At 41.6% G+C, this 22229-nt stretch overlaps 1 protein-coding gene across 5 annotated transcripts in view; it reads left to right on the top strand.

The window, feature by feature from the left end:
• The first annotated feature begins 2563 nt into the window (after positions 1–2563).
• Positions 2564–22229, top strand: part of RALBP1 (ralA binding protein 1) — a 32779-nt gene continuing 13113 nt past the window's right edge. Inside the window, exons 1-3 of one of the 5 annotated variants that reach the window (XM_041399307.1) lie at positions 2564–2727; positions 10171–10274; positions 19037–19330. In XM_041399307.1, the coding sequence (XP_041255241.1) occupies positions 19087–19330 (244 nt within the window). In that variant the 5' untranslated portion in view covers positions 2564–2727; positions 10171–10274; positions 19037–19086. Of the gene's footprint in view, positions 2776–10170; positions 10275–19036; positions 19331–22229 lie in introns of those variants that run through there. The other 4 variants (XM_041399309.1, XM_041399308.1, XM_041399306.1 and 1 more) reach the window with 4 other exon arrangements.

The following is a 22229-nucleotide window of genomic DNA, read 5'->3' as shown; positions in this document are numbered from 1 at the left end:
ATCCCAGAATGGTACAGCCCATGTAGACTCCCATCTGTCCAAGATAACTCAACTCCAGAACTGGCTTTCTTGAAGTAGTAGTAGGAGGAAGGAATCATCCATTAACACAGCTATGCCTTTCCCCTTTTCTTTCCCTGACCAAATGCTTTCTGAAGCATTTTACTCCCCATTATTATTTTGTTACTTTTATGAAGCTCAGGTACGTCAGTGAGACTGATTTTCCAAGCAGAGAGCTTGCCACCTCAGAATTCTTGCTTCACTTTGTTTTCAAGCAGTAAGAATTTACTGAGTGAATGTGGGGCAAGCTGAGGGTGTAAGAAAGTGCCTCAGTCCATGTAAGCTGACCACAGTGAATTTTGCAAGTCAGAAATCATCCAAATCTGTTTCACATGGCAGTAAATTAGTACAGTCAGCACTGCACACAATCACTTGTTTGTCCTCAAAATCTGGGAGAAAATTCATTCTGGGTTCATTAGCTGATGAGCCCATTGTGCATGAACTTTTGTTAGCAGTGGCCTCTAATAATACACATTCTTCAGAGCTGAGAGCCTCTGGCCACTGTCACTTCAAGTGGAGATCCTCATGGGCAACCATCTCCAATTACTACGGGACGTTACAGAACTAACCCTTCTCTCTTCTTTTGCCAGGAGTAAGGTGGCCTTTGTATGTAACAAAAAAAGAAACACATTAGCTGTGATGTTAAGTTAAATAGCCTGGTGAGCCCTTGCTGTTACACTGTTTCTTCTGGAGAGGAGGAGGGAGGCTGGAAGTTGCGAGGTTATGTAATACGTGGTGAAGACAATATCCCTGTGCTCCAACACTAATCGGAGTGTTTACAACCCTCCCTTTTGTAGCTTCCACTGAATAGCACAAATTCCTGTGGGGGACCTTTTACATTACGGCAGGAGGTGGCACAAAGAGCTCATTCGGCAGGGACTAAGCAGCATTGAGTCTCAAGTGAATAAATGGAGCAGGTGGCACGCTGCCACAGTATTAATGTGTCCAATAGGCCGGGGATTATGCTTGAGGCTGTGGGAATGAATCGGCCCTGCTTCTGACTGAAACAAATTCCCCTGTTGATGAGCAATCCTGAAAGGGATTCAAATTACGCAGGTGCTCAACGTAACAGAAACTTGCATTGTGAGAGGCAAAAAAACCCCACAAAATTCCTTATAACACCACTGTAAACAGGATGCATCTTGAGATGGGGATGTGTTCCTTGGCACAGGTCACCTCAAGCAGCATCCAGAACTTTTCTCCACTTCCCACACATTCCAGAAAGCGGTAGAGAGAAGTGGGTAATTCCTCTCAGGAGGTCATATTTGTTATGTGGGATGAAGCCGAAGCCGGTGGCTGTTCCCATGTGAACTGAGGAAGAGGAATTCTGTCAGCAGTAACATCACATGGAAGGTGGCCCAGGTGCCCCCACCTGTGGGGCTGTCAGCTCCCACACTGAGATGGATGGCTTGTGGTGTTTGTGACCTCCCACTCTGACTAGGGTAATCTCACAACTCATTTGGCCATACCTGTCTTTAATCACTGTCAAAAGAATCTCAAAATCACAGAACGGGTCAGGCTGGAAGGGGCCACAGTGGGTCACCTGGTCCAACCTCTCTGCTCGAGAAGGATCATTCCAGAGCACACAGCACACATCTGTGTTCAGATGGTGCTTGAATATCTCCAACAAGGGAGACTCCACAACCTCTCTGGCAATCTGTTCCAGTGCATGGTCACCAGCATGGTAAAGTTCTTCCACATATCCAAGTAGAACTTCCTGAAAATCAGTTTCTGCCTGTTGCCTCTTACCCTACTGCTTGACACCACTGAGAAGAGCCTGGGTCCCTTCTCCTGGCATCCTCCCTCTTTCAGATACTTATAGACATTGATGAGGTCCCCTCCCAGTGGTCTCTTCCCAAGGCTGAACAGGTCCAGCTCCCTCAGTCTTCCCTCATAACAGAGATGCTCCAGCCCCTTAATTATCTTTGTAGCCCTCCACTGGATCTGCTCCAGGAGCTCCATGTCTCTCTTGTACTGAGGAGCCCAAAACTGGACCCAGCACTCCAGGTGCGGCCCCACCAGTGCTGAACAGAGGGACAGGATCACCTCCCTCAGCCTGCTGGCAACGCTCTTCCTACTGCAGCCCAGAACATCGTCGGCGTTCTTGGCCACAAGGGCCACTGCCAGCTCATGGCTCGGGGACGCTTACGTTCCTTGTGTTCCCAGAGCAGCTATGGACCTGCTGCCTGCCGGCTCTCGGCGGCTGCTGAGGGAGCTTCCCATGTATCTCGCTGGGGTCTCCGGCCGGGACGGAGGCCAGGGTCCCCTCAAGCAACCGGACCCCGCTCCCACGAGCCTGGGGGCTTCACCAGCGATGGGGGCAGAGGAGCTAGAACCCCTCCCCGCGGAGTGCTGGCCGCTGGGAGCTGTAGTGCGGCGGCCGGCAATGACCCGTAGTGCCCTTGCCGGCAGCGTCCCCCGGAGGAAACTACAACTCCCGTCGTGCTCCGCGCGGGGGGTAGACCGGGCCCGCCCGCCCCACCTCCCCGCCCTCACGGCCGCGGAGCGAGGCAGCGGCGCGTGCGCGGTGGCGTGAGCTCGCGCCGCTCCCCGCCCGTCCCTGCGAGCGCCGGGCGGCGGCGGCGGCGGGATGGGGCGCGAGGCGGGGCGTGCCCGCCGCGCGTGAGGCCGAGGTGGAGCCGCTGCGAGGGCGAGCAGGACCCCCCGACGGTCAGTGCGGGAGCGCGGGGCCGGGCGGCCGGTCCGGCCCGACACCCGGTGAGGGCCGCGGGGCCGTTCCGGGTCTGGCCGGGGGCGGAGGAAAGGGGGGAGGGGGCGCAACTGGCGGCGCGAGCCGCCACCGCCCCGCGGCGCGCGCGGCTGCCGGGTGGGGGAGGGGCCGGCGCGGGCTGCTCGAGCGGGGGGGCGGGGCCTCAGGAGGCTCCGCCCGTTTTCCCTCGGGTCGCTGCTCGCCCTCCCTCCCTCTCTCTCCACTGCCTTCCCTGCCTCCTTCCTTCCCTGTCTCCTTTCCTTCCTCGCTTCTTCCCTTCCCTTCCTCTCCTCCCTCTCTTCCGTGCCGTGCTCGGGCGGGTGTCCGGCCCGTGTGCGATACTTACGGGCCGTGCTGCCCCTCCTGCCCTTACGGGCGTCTTGTGCGCCCTGTTTCCGCAGGCGTTTGCTCCCTTTGGATCGTGCGGGGTTCGCTGCAGCTTAGTCTGGGCTGTGGGTTGGCTCTTGCAAGGTCGTTTTTGGTTTGTTGTTTTTTTTGGGGTTTTTTTTCTGTGGGGAGGGAGAAATCAGGGATTTTTATTCTTTTACCTTCACCTAGAGGTCTCATCTGAAAACCCAGAAAATTTACTGTTGTAATTTTTCTGCATCTAGCATGATTAGCAGGTTCTGAGGATGTCGTGTTTCCTACCTGAGAGTGTTGTTTAGAAAGTGTGTGTTACTGTTCATCACAGAATCTCAGAATGGTTTGGAAGGGGCCTCAGAGACCATCTAGTTCCAACCCTTCTGCCATGAGCAGGGACACCTTTCATTAGACCAGGTTGCTAAGAGCCCCATCCCAGATGGCCTCAAACACTTCCAAGGATATGTTAGTGGGTGATGTATGAGCAAATGAATCTTATTTTTAAGTGCTAACAGATGTTCAAACAAGTGACAAAGAAAATGCCAGCAATCCACACTGAAAATATCTGTTAATGAGAATGGTGTGGTTTGGATTTCCTCCACCCCGGTGTCCCTAAGGTTAATGGCAATTGTTGATAGAAAATAATAATTTAAAAAACTAGGCTAAGGTCTTTTTGCCAGTTGCATAAACCAGGATGATTTGTGCAAGTCCCTTGTCTCAGCACGGCAAAACAGCCCTAAATGTGCCCTTAAACAGGTTTCTGATCTGGAAACAGCTTGAGGTGCTTACCATGAGTGCTGTGCCCTGCCATAACATAACACCCACCCTCTCAGGCTGGTGTTAAGGTTTTGTTGGACATGATGCAGGATGGTAATGGATGTAAGTTTATTAATGAGCTTACAGGGGAATGGCAGAGGGATCCCTTAGATCCCTTAGATTTAGGTTTTGTTGTTACTGGAGGTGTTGCATACAGCTCGTGGTGAATGGTGCTGTGCTTCAGTTCATTTCAGCTCAGTCTGGGTATAATCCCTACAGTCTGTGTGACAAGGTTTTGGGGGGCTCTTTTCTACAGAGAAAATAAACAGGAATTAAAAAAAGCCCTTCCAAACTGTTGTTGTTTTGAGCATTTAGTACTTCTAAGTGTATGAAATGTATTAACCCTTTTGCTGTAATGTTCTAGCACTAATTACACCAAGAATAGAGTGTCTGTTATGTTGAAGTAGGGAACTTCACATTCTCTGTCCTACGGATCTCATTTTTTAGTTTGGAGACAATAAGTTTTCTTTAGTCTTCCCACATCTGAAATGCAGTGTAGGAATAGCTGCCTTCAAATCTTAATACTCCACGTGCAACTTGGGCATTGTTCTGTCTTAGTTCAGGTGTATTCAGGGGTGGGAAGGCATATTTTGTAGTTTGGATTGGTGGGGCTTTTCCCCAAAGTAAGGATTTCACAGTGAAATCGCTGGTGTGATTGTAGTTATGTGGAGAAAAAAGTTCTTTTTCTGTAGGGCAGATTATTTCCATTTCTATATGTGATGTCTACGCTGCAGTATGTTGTCCTGAATTGCAATAACTGCATTCCCGCTTCAGAGCTGCGCAGCTCGGGTCTGCGGTGTCCTTAAAGCAAAGCTGACGTGCACAAACACTGCATCCAACTCTTCAGGGTTCTCATCTCCACTGCACCCTTCAGGCACTCTTCCCACTGAGCTTTAGCTGTATGTTCTTACAGAAAAGGTTTGCATGTTTCCTGAGTAAACACTGCTGTTTCTTATGGGCAGTTCTTAGACTAATATGGAAGATGCTGCTGTTCAGCAATAAATACCACGAATGCTAATGTACTTGCCTTCTGTAAAGCTTGGTGTCACGTAGCTAGCCTCAAAATGCCAAAATATAGTATGATATTTACCTTCAGTTTATAGTAGTTTAGTGTAGCATAATCTACCAAGCTTGTCTCTGAACTAACATATCTGATTATATTGAATCAGTGAATGATTTGCTACCCTTACAACTAGCCATGGTTTGCTATCCTTCATCAACTCCTTCTGCTGTTCCCCAGAGCCTCATGGATTGTAGTTTTCAAATTGTTGCTCAATTAAAAAAAAAAAAAAGTATATCAAATGGGCCCCCAGTTGGGCTGGAAGTACCTTATGGAGTAGGAAGTTTTACTTAGGCTGCATCCCCAGAGGTGGTGGTGTTGAGGGCTGACTGCTGTCTGGGTAAGGTTTACATCTTCTGCTTGCCATGGCCAAAACCAGAAGGGTAAGGATGCAGGCTGAGTTTAGAAAAAGGAAAGGTATGACTCCATTCCTGTCCATACTTAACCTTCTCATCCCAGCCATCCCTCACCTTTTGGGCTTCACATCAGGGAATACAAACTCAGTTGAAAGTGTGGAGGTATGGTAGAGTGAAACAGACTTGGATGGTGGCAGCAACAGCAAGTCTGCAAAGCTGAACAGCAGCAGGGATCCAGTGCTCCTTGCTTCCAGTTTTTCTTTAGACTGCAGTAAAAACTGGGGAATGACAGCTTACTTGGGGCAGCTGCTGGGAAGTTGAGGGTTGATATGGTATTACCCAAGTAAGGAGTGGTGATCCAGTAAGTTGCCTCAAATATGTGACTTCAGTGGATAATAAGAAGGTCAAAACAACACTTAATACCTGAATGAAGTATGTCTGACCAAAAATATTTGGAATGTGTAACTGGGTCCTTAGTGTTTTTTATTATTAGCTGTGCAGTAAAAAAGCACAGAAAGCATCTCTTTTTCTTATCTAATAATGAGTTGCACGTATACATCAGAGACCGAGATCTGCAAATTCAAAGCCATGAGATCACAGCATTTAGAGCAATCAGTTCACTACCTACAAGCAGTATTTCCTTTGATAACTAATTAAGGTGTGTTTAAATAGAGAACATGATTTGGTATTTTTTCCTTGTCTAGTTCCTGTGATGCTCAGTAAACAAAAGTACAGATAATGAAGATGTCCTAGTTTCTTCCAGAAGCAGCTTGGTGTAGGATCCTGACTAAAAAATAGCAACTAATTATTTACTAACCACGTCATTTTAGAATAATAAAGAAAAAGTGCTTGCCAGATGCTAAAACAGTAATAATATAAATCAGTACATAGAGCAAATTGTTAATGTGTGTTAATAGTAATGTGATATTTAGCCCAGTTTTAAAAAATGTATTTCATTTATAAAGAAAATGTATTTTAAATAAGCAAATTTAGTATTGTTTTCTACAGAAATAAGAAATAGTTCAGAATAAAATAATGCAATTATTCTGATATAATACTAATAATTGAAGAATGTGATGTAAGTCATTTCATCTATCCTGGTGTGCCCTTCATTGTTAATAGCTTGCTGTCTGTCCATTTGTTATAAGTGCTAGGAAGGTAGGCAGAAATACAGACCTTATGCAATCAATGCAAAGAGAAAATTTCTTTAAAAGAAAGATTATGATCCTTGGTGGTGCACATTAATTTATGATACGACCTTGTAGGTGATCCCTGCCTTGCTTCTGTCCAGGCTGTGTCTTCCCTGGAGGAAGCAGGGAATGGTTAATGATCCGTGCCAGCTGCAGCCCGACAGGGGCGCAGCGCTGGGGCAGACCCTGTGTGCAGGTGCACGGATGCCCTGTTTTGGCTGCTGGGGGCTATGCTTTTTCATAGGGATAGGTCCACCCTTCAGTGATGTGGAGGGGTCAACTTTCCAAAGAGTAGGAGCAGATTCCTCATATCCACTGTGCCATCTTTATTCTCTTTCTCACGCACAAGGAACAGAGCTTTTTTAGACTGGCTATTCTGGTCTCTGGAGGCGCACAAGGAAAGCAAAGGATGAGTGATGGCTGTTTGCATGAGGTGGGAACAGCCAGATGGTTGCTGGAGAGGAAGAAAGGGGAGCTAGTGCTGGGTGGTAAGGTTTGACATTCCAAATCAGAATGCAGGTTTGGACAACACTGAAATTTATTTTAAGGAAAATAAATTTAGTTTCGTGTTCGTTGTTTTGTACATTTCTTAGCGGTGACTAATTCTTGAGTCAATTCCAATAGTTATGTATAGATAAAATGTATTTTTGTACATTTTTGTCCTCTCTAGTATGAAAATTTCACAGGTTTCTGTTATCTAGGTGGAGGCAGCTCATGAAGTTTTCTTCCTGTTTCACAGTTCAGTAGGATCTCTGGGCTTGTTACTAAAAGACAAGACATCTGGCAGAAAGGAGCTCTTGGAACTGATCATAGGACTCTACTACCAGAGCTCAAAGAATGATTTTTGAAAACACAACATACGATGATAATTGTTAACTTGACAGTAGTGGAAAAAAGGATATCACAGTGGAAAAAATGCAGCTGCTCTTTCTCATTAAAAAATACGTAAGAAAATTTCAAGGGTATTACTTCTCTTTAAAATCATATCTAACTCATAAAATAGAACCTATTTAAACCTATGAGTTTAAAGCTATAATTTAATGTTTATCCTCTAATGGCCTTTGTGAAATTTAGCATTTAGCTTACCTTGGTGTGAAGTTTGTTGCTACTTTAACATTTCTAGCCTGCTCTGTTGTGTTTTGTAAATACAAGGATCAGCAGTCAGGTGCAGAATTTTTCTGGATGTTGCCATGAAAATAAATTTTCAGTGAGTTTTATTAGCATGAATTGAGTGCTAAATGTAAATTCTAGTGCTAAACATGCCAGCAATTAAACTCTCTCATTTCATTGTAGTAGTAGTGGTTTTCTACCATGAGTACTATGGAAATTCATAATTCTCAGTTACTGTTTTCTTATATCCAATATACTGCTTTTGCATACTTAATACTGAGTGTATTAATGTAGTGTATAATTACTGATAAAAGGTAATTAAGTTGAAAGATATTTTACTGTATTTGTACTACTCCAGTAGATTTTAATATTGTGAACCAAATGCTGTATATAAAAGTGTAATGCTAATCTGTACAAACCCAAACCCAAAATACCTTTTGTTTTTTAACTGGATTCAAAGAAGAGTGTAATTTCCTTTCTGAGTTTCAACTGTGGTGGCTTCAAAGGAGATGCCATTCTCTTAAGACAGCCTAAAGACCTTTTCATATTTTATGGGATATTTTTAATTGATTGAATGGACTAAAACCTTGGGGGGGAAAACACCAAGTGGTTAAACAGATTTACTCCGAAACTCCTTGGATTATTTCAGTCCAATGGTTTTAGCTTTTCTTGTTCTTTAGGTGTTTTAATCTTGACAAATTCTCTAAGTTTTCTCCATCCTGGCCACTTGTTAATTCTAGATGCAGAGATCTTTCACAGGTCATGCTTCTGAAGTTTTCATCCTGAAATTCGGGGTTGCAGTTCTCCAAAATTCGCGCGGTGTGTACCACTGGGGAGCAGATGCGTTTTAAGCAGGCAGGTTTTGAAACATTGTCGGAGGAAACAATGTTCAAAAATTTCAACTTTCCAGCTGAAAGAGGAAGTGAGGAACCTGTGGAGTTCTTTGCTGGTTCAGTATATTAGTGTAACTGATATACCAGGATGTATATTTAAATGCATGTTCCTTCACAAAGATAAATAAGAACTAATTTTCTGGCAATGGCTTTCACAAATGTAACCTTTGAATATGTCAGAACCTGTATACACCCCCAAAAAGCAGTGGAGAAGTCACATCAGTTTTACCTACGTCGTTCATTTTGTGTGCTAAAATTTATGATATTTTATTTGGTCTGTGATCAAATTTCTTTGCAGTTTTCTATGGGCTTCTTTTGGTTGCTCGTTTTTGATAAATCCTTTAGGTAGTTAGGTTTTAATGTTATTTCAGTCAAACTTCAAAGACATCTAAAAGATACACAGACATGTAAAAGAAGTTTGCAGTCAGTGTGTATCATTAGAACAGTCAGCTGTTGGTGGATATTTCGACAGGTGGGTTCATTACATTTGGTAGGTTTTAGTACTTATGTGCAAGGATTTCACCACTCTTAAAATTGCCTTACACTGGTGGAGGCAATTTATCTTCTTTTGAGGGAGGGATAGGACAAAGGGCCATCTTTGGTCTTATGTGATTGGGGCTTCCATTAAACTATCTGCTCTCATTTTGATTAAAGCAGCATGACTTGTGTTTAGACAAGGCAACACAACAGATTTGGGAATGGCAATCAGAATTTGTTTGGTCCTGTGCTACCAAATACTATACTAATACTAATTTCCTCCATCTCTGAAGCATACAGTATTTTTAATGTTGTATGTTATTATTTAGTAAATTTTTATTATATTTGGCAAGTAGGTGGAAAACATCAATCAGTGAATTTCTTAACGTGTGGGGGTTTTTTACTGTGATATTCTCAAGACACAGGATTGCTGAAAATTGCTGCAGTAGATGCTACAGACTGAGCTAAATGAAACCTGTTTTAGAAAGTGCATGTGAATTTAATTTTAAATTCTAAGGATGTTTTTACATTTTTCTAGAAGGCAGGTGTTTAATGTAAGCTTTCTTCTAAGGCTGACTAGGTAAATTGGCATGGAAGACAAGGCAAATACTGTGAACTTGTGTGTCCTGCTGCTGTCCCAGTAATTGGCATTTTAATGGATGACAATTCCTGCTTTCTCTGCAGAGACCAGCAGCTGCCCCATGGTGGGTGGTGCCACACCTTGTCTTTCATGTATTTCTGAATGTCTTCTGTGTTCACATGCGTGACATTTTGCAACATCTCAGCCCTGGAGGTGGTGATGTTAATCATAATTAATAATCTGCTGAGCTTGTAAATATTTAAATTGACTTTCCCCTTGGCTATTGAGTGAATCTGGGGCAGACATGAAAAACAGAACTTGTTAATCCCATGTCTATGTATGGTACTGAAAAAAACCCTAAAAATTCAGAAATTTGCTGAAAGGCTAAATCCTTCATGTGGTGTTGATGAAGAGTTGTCACTGGCATTAACGGGAGTATGTCTGGGAAGAAGAGATGGTATAGCCCTACTCTTGTACAAAAAGTAACATACTATGCTAAGTTTTATTCATTTTTTTAGTATATAACATGAGTTTGAAAACATTGACATCTATTCCCCGCAGGTTCCTGCTGCAGACATAACATGGATCAGCAAAACAATTACTTTGTTGGCATGTCTCAAAGCAGATCTCAAAATAAAACAAGCTACATCAGAAAAAACCTTTTGGTGGGTAGAACTGCATCTACAGTAAGGCTTTGCTAAAATCTGCTGTGTTGGGAACACAGACATGTTGCATGTCAATCCATTATTGTTAAGTTGGGAAAACGTTTGCATGCAGCTTGATTGTACTCAAATTTGGCTTAATAAAGCAACCAGTGAAGGCTGATTTCCAGGTCAATAGCCATTGATGCTAGCATGATAGTAAACAGGACTCTTAAACCAAAAGCAAAGGTGATAAACGTAGATAGACTAAAAATAATCAGCTGATAGGCACAGTTATTAAATAATCACTAAAAAGAAACAGTGTTTCTGAATCAAAGTCTTCTTTTACTTTTCCTTTCTGCTGTTATGATAGAATGGGTTTTGTCTCAACCACCATAGTTCCACTTCATCTTCACTAGAAGCTGAACATGTTTTGCCATTGTTGCACTGGAACATGCAGCATTTTAAACACGAAAAGAATCATACATAGAAATTGATCATCTGTGTCGTGTATCACATGATGAAGAGATCCAAGCAAAGCTGTTCTTTGCTTCCTCTTCTGCTACAGACTTGTCAGTTCAAGTGATATCCTGTAATTGATAGATCTTTTCATCTGTGTTCAATAGATGGTGGAAAAAATTCAATGTAAAGCATAAGAAAGTTAATTTTCACAGTTCAAGCCCTAAAGGTTTGTGTGTCATTAATATACTTTCAGAAATTGCTTCTTTCTGGGTGTGATAGGCCACAGAACTGAATATTCTTTGCCTTTGGTAACGTAAACTGGATTGTTTGTACTGACCTCCCAGTTAAAGGATTATGAAGTGACTTCTGCAAAGTTAATGCTGTTTCAAAATTCTATGAATAAAATAATGATCGCATTTCACCCAATTCAGTGAAGAAGAACGGTGGTTCTAATTGATTTTTTTTTTCTGTGTCCAGTCTGAAAGATGATATCTGAATAGTGGATTAAAAAGCCACGCTGTCTGGACTCAGCGTGCAGTTCTCCGTGCAGCACCCGTGCTCTGCCGTTCCCTCTACGTGTTGAGCAGGTTTATGCAGCTGCCGGAGTGTGGCAAGGCTCTCTATGGCACTCTGTGTTTGAGGGTGGCAGCAGGTGGCACTCAAAGGACAAACCAGCAGACACACCAGTGAAGTGATGTTGGTGGAGGGGCACACACCATCCTGTCATTGCAACTGGCACAGTAGGAAAGATGATGGTGATGTAGCAGCAGTGGCACCTGCCTGCACATGTCAGCTGAGTGAGTTCCCAAGAGTTCCACAGAGCTTGAACTCTGCTGCTGGCAGGAGCCTCACAATGCCTTACTGCCTCTGCACTGCTGCTGCTGAATTTGCCAGGTGAATTACTGCTGTTAGAGAAAAGCCAGTGCATTATGGTGTGCATTTCTGGTGTGCGGCCATTCCCAGATTTGTTGCCACTGTTAAATCCAAAGCAAAGAATCTTTGCTAATTGCTGTTTACCCTTGCCATTTCTAGTATTTTAGCTTGTATTAGCTAAGACTCTCTTAAAAGAAAACCCACAAAACCCAAAAATAGGGTTTTTACAGGCGTAGTTGTTTTTTACTTGGTGTTGGAACTGAGTGTGTGGAGCTCTGGCCTGTCTGGAAAACTAGATTCTGTTCTCTGTTGTTTGATCTGTCACGGGTAGTCTGCAGATGCTGTTGAAAGAACAGCAAAAATGCTTAAAACTCCTGTAAAATATTTTATGCCAAATCCATTGGTTTTCTTCTGCTTCATTTTGCATTTTTTACTCTGAATAGCACTTGCTTTTTTAATGTCATCTGTAGTACATTCAGCTCAAGCAGTCATGGGTTTAGGATGTTTGGTTTTTTCCCCTGACTCCACTAAACTGACATCTGTTCTCAAGCTGGCTGCATTCAGGTACTGGAGTGTGACTGAGCAATGCTGTAGTTTAAATCTCTGATCAGGGGAATTTGTCATTAAATAGATCCAGCCCAGGAACTGATTAAAGTATAACAATTAGTATTAGTTTGCAAAATCATAATCTCTGTACAACTTTCTGCAGACCTTTGGGGACTAGACTACTCTTCGAAGGGCTTGTCAGAAAATGTGAATTGTAAAAAGATTGGATGCAGTTCCAAGGGCAGACAAAACCCATGGTGATACTATGTTTATAGTGATTGTTAAGAAAGTAAACTGCACACCTTTTGTTGTATTTTCCTGCCTTCCTTTGTTAAGTAGTAAAAGTAAAACTTTCTGTTCTGTTGGTGGTACAAGTGGGAATTTGGAGACAAACTGGGACAAGAGAGAAGAGGCAGGGTTGTCACACCAGGAATAATTCTAAAGCCAGTCTAAGCAATAGTGGATATCACATATGTTTCGCAGTGGTGGGTTTCAGAAGTATAGGAGGGTTCAATATGTTAGCAGGACAGTTGTAGTATTCAATTCAGCTCTCTGTAATTCAGCTCTTATCAAAAGCTACCATGTTTTAATTTGGGCTGAAAAGTTTTGTATCGGGGGCTGGTACTTCTTTTTTTTTTTTTTTTTTTAAAGCACTAACCAAATTCCTCAAACTGTTTCTGAGAATTCAGCTAGCAAGAAAATAATTCTTTTCTGTAACAATGAATATTTTGGTAATCCAGCAAACCTGTTTAGTGCTATTTGTAATTTAGAGGGGGAACCTGCATTTGGCTGGAGAAGACCTCCCAGACTGCCTTGCTTATGTGTGGCCCATAATTTGCAGAAGTTTTAATGAGAACTGAGTGTGGGAGAAATAGAAGGTGGTGAGGGAAACCTGGGAAACAGTGAGCAGCCAAGAGGTGAGGTTAGATGAGACACTGGGTGTGGAGAACAGGAATGGTGAAATTGGGGTTGCACAGGTCTGTTGTGAACACCTGCTTGGTGAGGAAAAGATTGTGAGATAGATGAGGTGCAGTCCTGATTGTGGAGGAACTGGAGTGCAGGAAAGGGGATGAGGAAGCAAATGGAGAGAGCCTGGGGAAGAGTGCGACTAAACCATGGAGTGGGAAACTAATGTACTGGGCTTGAGTACTGTTACTGGAGGTATTGGATTACTTTGTACTGACAGGACCATGGGAACCAAGAGTAAGATTTGCTGGGGTTAAAAACAGAGAATCCTAAACAGCAGAGTAGCCCATTGCTAAGAAGTTTGGAGAATGGGAAATTATTCCCAGGGTGGGCAGTAGCAGTTGCAGTGCAGGTGGCTGATTAGTCAAGATACTCCTGCAGAAGTCTGGTCTGGGTGCAGTGCCCGTCTGCCTCGTGGTGCAGAGTTCAGGCCTTCTGCTTGTTCCTTGACAAAGCTGCCATGCAAAGCAATTAAACAGCTTGTTAGCTGCACAGTTATTTGCAAGAATGCCTCTTAAATATTTGGTTGTGATTGTAATGTAGTGCACTGCTTTGAAACTGCTTCCGTGGCCGTTGGTTCAGCTGGGGAAAGACTTGTGGGAGGACTTGCTGTGATATCCCTGAAGGATGGAATGAGACACGTAGGAGGAGGCCACATGTGGGGCATAGTTTGTGTATCATCTGTACAGGGCTTTGGTTGTTACTGTGTAACAAAGATCTGTGCCCAGACTTTGCTTGCAGACCACTTGCTTTGGAGAGATAGTGGGGATATAAATTGTCACAGGCTGTCTCTCCAGGGAAGTAGGATGTTACAGTAAAATAGGAGTGTGACAGTCCCGGAGGCAGCACCATGGGACAGGGGCTTTTCCTAGGCACTTCTAGTCCATCTCTTTCCAATGTGCTCTCTCCTGGAGCGAAGCATTCAACCATTGATGGTTGGATCCCTTCCAGGGATCCCGTTTTTGTTTTTTCCAAAATCTGTCTCTTGGAAACAGCCTGTGAATTGCATCCTGATGGAGCTCTAGAGAATTTTGTAGGCTACAGAATTTTATAGGCTAGGGGCTGTAATACTGGTTTGCCTGAAGTGAAACAAACTGGAAAGCATGTGCTTCCACATATCTGGTGATTTTATCTTCATGTGATTGCAAGACTTTATCATAATGGGATTGGAAACCTTATTTTCAATATTTCTGAAATGTCTATGGTATTATTTAATTATTTATTTGAAGACTGGCTCCCTACTGATTAGATTATTGAAGAGCTGGAATACCCTCAATAATAGGGAGTATTCTGGATACAGCTACATATTCTAAATGTGAGCTGGCTCCTCCAAGTGCCCGCTCAAATATGGATGTGGTCTGTAGCTCACTGATTGTTGAGAGCTAAGTAGTTTTGTCTGTTTGTATATCACTCCTGAGCTGGAATGGACTCTCAGAGCTGGACTTGAAATGCCTTGGATGGTGCTGTAACTGGCAGACTTTATCCATCTACAAGTAAATGAGAGACCACACAAAAGCTGGTTTTGCTACTCTTAGAGGTGAGCTGATGCTGGCATTATTTGAAAAATGTACAGCTTGCTCCTATGTAACTTCAACTGTATGATTATACACCCTCCTTTGAAGTAAATTTTCCAATTCTCATGGCATCACATATCCTGTAAACTAATCTGAGGTTGAGGAGCTGAATTCTGCTAAACTATTTGTATTTTATTCTATCAAAAAAATTCTGTGAAGTCCCTTCTTGAGGCTTTAATTTTTGCCAATTATGAAGAGTGTGTGACTCACAGGGGAGTTACTTCATGCTGTGTTTGTGTGATTGCTTGTGACTTGTGAAATTTTAAACTTGCTTTGCCTGTCTACATGAAGTACTTCCTTATTCCTTCTCCTTTCATGGCTGTGTTGCCTTATTAAAGAAAGGAAAAGGCACTGATTTTATACCTGGCCACTGCTTATTAAATGAAAGACTGAAATGCTGCCATGCAGTCAAATGTCAAGATTACATCAGAGGCCATCTAAGAAGTGTTCAAATAAAACCAGTGATTTGTATTAAGCTTTTCAGTATGTTGTAAAAAATGCAATAGATACAGAACTTAGATGTGATACAGACCTTGTATAGTCTTGGTAAATAAATTCTAATTCGATCTTCTCATCTTATTCCAAAGTCTCAACAGTTATATGAGTACCACTCATGGTGTCTGAAGTGTTTTGACATACTTAGCCCACAAGTGATAGTTTTTATTCTTCTTATGGTTCATTGCTTTCCAAAATGGAGCTGTGTTTGTTACTAGGATATTTTTGTCCAAAAATGGTGTGCCTCATTTCTGCAAGAATCAGATCCTTTACGCATATGCAGGTATTTTGGACTGAAGGTCTGTGGTGATGAGTGAGGTACTGCTGTGCTCTCTGTCTTGCTTTTGGATAGTTGTGATAGAGCAGGTACTGGTAGCTGAGTCAATGTCCTCTCTCTGCCTCCATCCTGTGATTAGTGACTTCTTGGCACTATTTTCAATGTAACACCCAGGTATTTAGAGGGTGTCTGTTTGTGGCAAAATGGAATGACCAGGGGACACCCATCGTGCTTCAGATGTGGTCTTGCATAATACTTATTGCAAAAAAAAAAAATCCACATCCTTTATTCCACCCAGAAGCTTTACAAAATAACATCTGTGCATGCAGTCACCTGCTCTAATTTGCTTCTGCTCTTGCAATTGGTTACAAAGCACAAAGTCTCAGTACAGACTCAGTGCAAAACAGAAATAATGGAGCCTTCTGCACTGAATGGAAAAGCTGTGAATTTGGTCTTTCATACTGTGTCTCTCTTTAATGTGTTCATACTGACTTAGATGATACGCTGTTGGAAGTGAGATCTCTTAAAGCTGGCTGTCATGTCTCTGTCTTCCCTTTTCTATCGTTTTTCCAAACCTCATCTTTACTTACTAAATAAGCAGCTCAGACTGAATTTTTTTAGGAAAGAGTTTGGTTGTTTTCAAAAATGAGACTTGAAAAACCACATTATTTTGCATTGTGCAGGCATCTTCCTTCTTTTCCCCAGCCCTCTTCCCTGTGCTTAGTCTATGGTCTAGAAAGGTGGTGATGGCATGATGGCTAGGGTGTTTTGTGTTAATGATGTACCTTCTTTCCATGTTTAAAATCTCCTATAATTTAGTCTTTCCTTGTGGGATAGAGGAAAGGTCACAATTCTGCCCATGTTCAGTGAAGGCTTCTATTTGACATTTAGTTATTCTGAAGGCTTTACTCAGTGTTGAGGAGGAAGGTGGTTCAAGAAACTGCATTTTGGGAGTACAGAAAAAAGTAACTAGGTCTGAGAAGAAGGTGCCTGAACTGCAAGAAGCTCTCTGATCCTGTCATGTAACAGCATTTGTGGCTCCTGTGGAAGAAGAGTCAAATGTCAGGTGAATGAGAAGTGGTGGGAGTCAAGGAGCCTGCTGTTGTTAGGGAGGTAAGAAGGGATTTCTTGTGGTACTGGGGAGAGTCTGAGAGCCAGTGGGAGAAAGGGGGACAAGGTGAAAAGATGAGGTAGATAAATCATGAGGTAACAAAAAACAGCAGCAGAGAACATTCAGGAAGAACTGGGGACTGGTAACTAATCAGGTAGAAGAAACAGAGGAAGAAGGGAGAGAACTTTATCTGCAAGGAAGTGGTGTGCAGAAGAAAAGTAGGAACTGCCCAAATAAAAAACAAGATGAAGGGAAAGCTGGAAACTGAGCTTGAGTCACAGAGACCAAAGCAGATGAAGATCAGATTGTCTATGATACACTGAAGGTGAAACAGAGTGGTAAGTCAAGACAAGAGCTATGGGAGTACTGACACTTGGTGGTAAAGAATCAAAGTTTTAAGTTATAAATACTAAGAAATAACTGAAATCTGAGGAGGTGAAGCTGTGTGTGCCATATGACAAAACAGAGGTGCCCAGAGAGAGAGGCTGCACTCCTGTCATGGTGGTTCTGCCACTTCTCTGTTTTTCAGTTAGTGCTTGTTGAGCTCTTTCCCAAGCCAGCTCAGCAGCAGAAGCCCGTTGGAGCAGCTAGCAACTTGAATCATCTCAAAAAGAGCAAACTGCTGCAATTGGAGGCAGAGGAGGGTTAATGGGGGGAGTAGTGTGACCTTCCTCGTGTGGCAGCAGTGAGTTATTGAATCTCCTGACACATGAGAACTGCACAGGTGAAGAGAAGCAGTTTGAGGGAAGGGATCTGCTGCAGAGGGGAGGCAGGACTGAAGCAGTAACAGATTGGGAAGAAAAAGTCTGAGAGGGAGAAATTGGCAGAAGAGCAAGCCTGTTAGAAATGTTCCTTCTCAAAATGCCTAGAAGGTCCATGATTTTTTCAGTCTTTTATTGCTGTCAGAAGAAAATGGTAAAATCCAAAGAAAATGTAAGGATTTATACGGCAGTAGAACATTAACATCCATTAGTAAAGTGAAAGAGGTTTTTTCAATAGGCTTAAAAGCTCTCTTCTGCTGATAGTCTTGACATAATTTGAGCATCATAAAGTTTCTCCCTTATTTAACGGCCCAGGCAATATTGCATATAGGAAAGTAATGCTTTCTTGAAACTGTAAAATAAATAAGAAATAAGTACAGTCTCAATTTGTTGCATTTGCAAAAACACCCCATTGTCTTAATTTTTAGCCAGTGCCTCTGCTTTAGCTAGAATAAGGAATGAACAGTATTAAATAAAGATTTCATTAATATTTTCTCATCATAATTCTGTGTCTTACTGTGCCCTATTCAATTTCTGATCTGAGTAACTGGTAATTTCCATAAACACTGTGAGTGATTTCCTGTTGGGAGATACTGTTGCATACATACTCCAAAATTTCACTCTGATCTGCATACAGAGAGCAGAAAGATGAGAATTAAAAAAACCCCAAAACCTTAAAATTCGAACCCCAAAAAAGTGAACAAATCACCCTCCCCAAAACCCCCTTAGCTGGACTCATCTATAATTATTAACTGGGTAGAATACAACACCAAGTCGTATTTTTTCTGTATGCTACCAACCTGTAAATAAAAGCCCTGGAGTTGAGTGATACTGCTGGAGAGGGTTGTGGAATGTGTCCTTTGTGGCCATTTAGACACAAGAGGCCAAATCCCGCCAAGTGGACTCCAGAGGTGTGGCGTCCTGTACAGCACATCCATTCTGTGGAATTTCTGAAATTTATCTGTGGTATGAAGAGATTTTGCTTATGAGTTCCACTGCTGAGAATTTATGCATTGGCTTCCTTTAGCAGTTTTTGTATTAGCTTTTATTTGTCCGTAACTCCCAAGCAAACAATGTGCCAGCATCTGGGTGCAGATTACCTCATACAGCCTCTTCAGAGGGGAAATTGTTGTATACCAGAAAAGCATAATCATTATTTTTTTACCTTCTTTAATTTGCAGCAGCATAATTAAAAGATGGATTTGCTTTAGCTGTATTTATTTTATTTCCCCCCTTATTGCAACAGGCTAGGAAAGTTCTTATTTGCATCTATAAAATATGCTTGGGAAAGAAGAAAATGATCTTTGCCTTAAGGGCAGTGCTCACAAACACTCTGAGCTTCCAGGCAAATCTATTTGATGTCAAAAAAAAATTAAGGTTAGCAAACTAATTTGTAGTAAATACTACCAATCAGTATGCAGGCTGCCTATGAATTTTGTAAGATTTCAACAGTTAAAATATTCACATACTTAATATATATATATTTTATACATCATAGAGTAGAAATGGCTAAAATGGCAGATCTCATGTTAATATGGCTCAGGAGTTAAGGAATAAATTCTGCAAACACTGAACTGAAGACCTGATGTTGTGTTACTGTGTCTTGACAGAAGTTGGAACTCTCGTAGAAGGTATTGCTGTTTATGATTTCAGGGTAAAGCTCTAAGCAAGGTGTTCTGAAACCCATTGCTTAAAATTGTGTGGGTTTTCTTCTGATGCAGGTGTGATGGACAGGTAGCAGAAGATTTCACTTTGATATCTGGGTATCAGAATGACCGAGTGCTTCCTGCCTCCCACGAGCAGCCCCAGTGAACACCGTCGGGTAGAGCACAGTGGGGGACTTGCTCGTACTCCCAGCTCTGAAGAGATCAGTCCTACAAAATTCCCTGGATTGTACCGCACCGGTGAGCCTTCACCACCTCACGACAGCTTACATGAGCCTCCAGATATAGTATCTGATGATGAAAAGGAGCATGGGAAGAAGAAAGGAAAATTTAAGAAAAAAGAAAAAAGAAGTGAGTAGACAATGTCCCTTTTTAATTCGATGCTTTCAAGTTCTCTTTCCTTTTTTCTCTCTCAAAATTGCTAAGTATTCCCAGTGGGTTCTTTTAAATTTGTTTCAATGTGGAGGAAGTTAATTTAGACTGCTACAAGCAGACTTTGTGCAGCACCTATTTCTCTTGCAAAAAACTCCACACCTTAATTTTTTGTTGTTGTTGTTGTGTAATACAGGTGCCAAGGATGTGCCCAGAATTAATAATAAATGCATTTATCCAAAACCTTTCATGATGCATTGGTAAATCCTGGCATGGGCTGGTTCTTCATGTTCTAAGTGGAGGTTTTCAAATGTCTTTCCAAATACATCAGTTTTTAATCATAGCTGAATAAAACTGTAGAATAAAACTGTATGTCTGATCTTAATTGCAGACTTGTGCATTTGGAAGAAGCAGTTTGAACGACTGTAGCCCTTTTCCCATGTGTCTCCCTTATTCATTATTTGCCTTATTCAGTGAACCATCCCAAGTTTTCATGTGCACACCGCACCATTATTAGAGCCGTCATAAAATCTGTCCTTTTTTTTCCTCTAGCTTCTCAGTTTAGTCTGATCATGCAGTTTCCTCCAGCAGTGCCAAAGTATTATTGCAGAGGTCAAAAATGTGAAAACCAGCACTGAGATCTGAATTTTCCAGAACTCACTGAGCAAAGGTTAGAAGAAGGTAAAGCTTTGACTATAGAATCCTTTGTCAGTGTATCAGTATCCAGAGTGGAAATTTCTTAAATGCTTACCCCTCCTCCAAAACAACAGAACTATTACTTCCCACTTTAGATTTGTGCAGAAAATTTTTGAAATATGAGAAAGCTTTTATTCAAGAAAGTTTTTCTACATATTCTGAAAGAACAAAGCACTTGGAAATACTAAGCTGATACTGAGCACTCTCAGTACCAGAACAACCCTTCCTGTCCAAGTCTCTGAAACCTAAATATCCCAGGATGCCCAAGTGCTAGTACTTGGTAAGTGATATTTGTTTTAGCAAAATTTCAAAGTGCCTGTATCTCTGATGCCAGTGTATCCTGCTACTTCTTACATGTGGAATTTGGAAGATCAGAAACAGTGAGACAGTATTCTGTTAGAATTAATATGGTGACTATTTGTAATATGCATGCACATATTTAAATAATCATTTCTTAAGAATCTTGCTGTCACTGCACTGCTTTTAATCAAACCAGTGTCCTGGAATGCAGGAATTGTTTCTACCACAGTTAAGAAGGACTATGGCTATTTTAACTAAAAACTGTGTGCCTAAAAAATACTGTAACTCAAAGATGTATCCTCAAGTTAAAACCAAGAGTTGAAATTCCTACAGGTTTTTAGAAAAGTGATTCCTTAGTGTTTTCCTGTAATGTAAACCATATTGATCTAATACAGATTACTGGATTGGCAATGAAAATTTGGTATTGATTGGATAGGTCTAAATTCAGGCTATCAAGATTTGCTTTTTTACCGTCCAGTTTTCTGTTAGAGCTCTGTATTGCGCACCTCTAAATCTGGAACTGGTAGATGCCAACATTTTTCATTGTGTGGATTTCTTTGTATGGAATTCAGGATGTCTCATGGTGATAGTGTAGCTGAAGGCTGTTGTTTAGGAGGAAAAATGCTACTTCAGCAAATCCACACAGGTCTGTGCACATTGGCACTGCTACTGTTTTTTCCCACAAGGGATTGCAACACATTTTATAGCTGATGTAAAGCAATTTCTGTTACTTGTAAGAAACTTTACAGGTATGAAAAAGTCCTTAAAGAACGCAAAAATTCAAAATATGGGAAGAACAAAATCATCTCTTGCAGCACTAATGTAAAGGGCATTCAGCATTTCTTGGCCCTCATACATGTTTGTCATATAATTACCAGTCAGATAGAAGAGTAAGTTACATACCAAGCTTTCAGTACATCTCATACACACCAAAAATAATCCATATTGTAAATATACCCTCAACAGACACTTTACCTCTCTCAATTACAAGTGTTCTGTACATTGTTTATCATGGTAGATTTTAAGAGTTTTCCTTCTAGATTTGGCCTGTGTTGTTCCTCCCATCCTTTTGATTCTTCATTTTATTTCACTTTTTCAATTCTGTTGTCTTCAGATTGGTTATATTCATTTTTTCTCACTGCCTGCTTTGTTTTTGAGCAGTGCACATGCCATGATCATGCAGTTTGGGGTATAAACAAACATAACTGAACATGTCAGTGAAAAAAAGACAAGTTAACATTACATTATGACAGAGTGTTTATTGAACTTGCAATATTAGTGAATTAATGACAGTCATTCTAACACCTGAAACTGTATCTAAGTTTAATCCTACAAAAATCTTGAGCTATTTTGATAATACTCTAAATCTCAACTTCAGAAGTACTTGAAGAGCAGCAGGGAAGGGAAGGTTAAATACCCCAAAGTTACTCAGTTTGGTTTTTCAGGTAAATCATTCTGCAAGAGTAATGTACTCTTAGCTTCATGATTATCACCTATATCAAAAAAGCATTTTTGTGTGCTAGCAAAATATCCTTTTCCATATTTTGTATATAGATACAGTTATTTAATGATTTGATTTTTTCATGTTAGTGTCAGTAACCTAACAATACACAGCAATTATTCTGGGGGAAAAGTGCTAAAAATGTTTTGGAGGTAATAGAAAATTAGAAATTTTTATGTGGAATATCGGCTACTGGAAAAATGTTTCAGCCATTAATTTTTATTCTCCCCTCTTTTATGATAGACTGGATGTTGGTTGGCTGTAGAGTGAGTTAGATTAGGAGACTTACTAGGGATTAAAAAGAATTTTCTTTTTACTGGCATAGTTTTGAATGAGATCTGTTCCCTGACTCAAACAAAACTTGTCCTGTGACAGCAGGAG

The sequence above is a fragment of the Onychostruthus taczanowskii genome, unplaced genomic scaffold, assembly GCF_017590055.1.
Source record: "Onychostruthus taczanowskii isolate IOZ18803 unplaced genomic scaffold, ASM1759005v1 scaffold16, whole genome shotgun sequence".
NCBI classification, from domain to species: domain Eukaryota; kingdom Metazoa; phylum Chordata; class Aves; order Passeriformes; family Passeridae; genus Onychostruthus; species Onychostruthus taczanowskii.
Note: the sequence above shows the minus strand (reverse complement) of the source record. Positions and strands in the feature narration are given on the sequence as shown.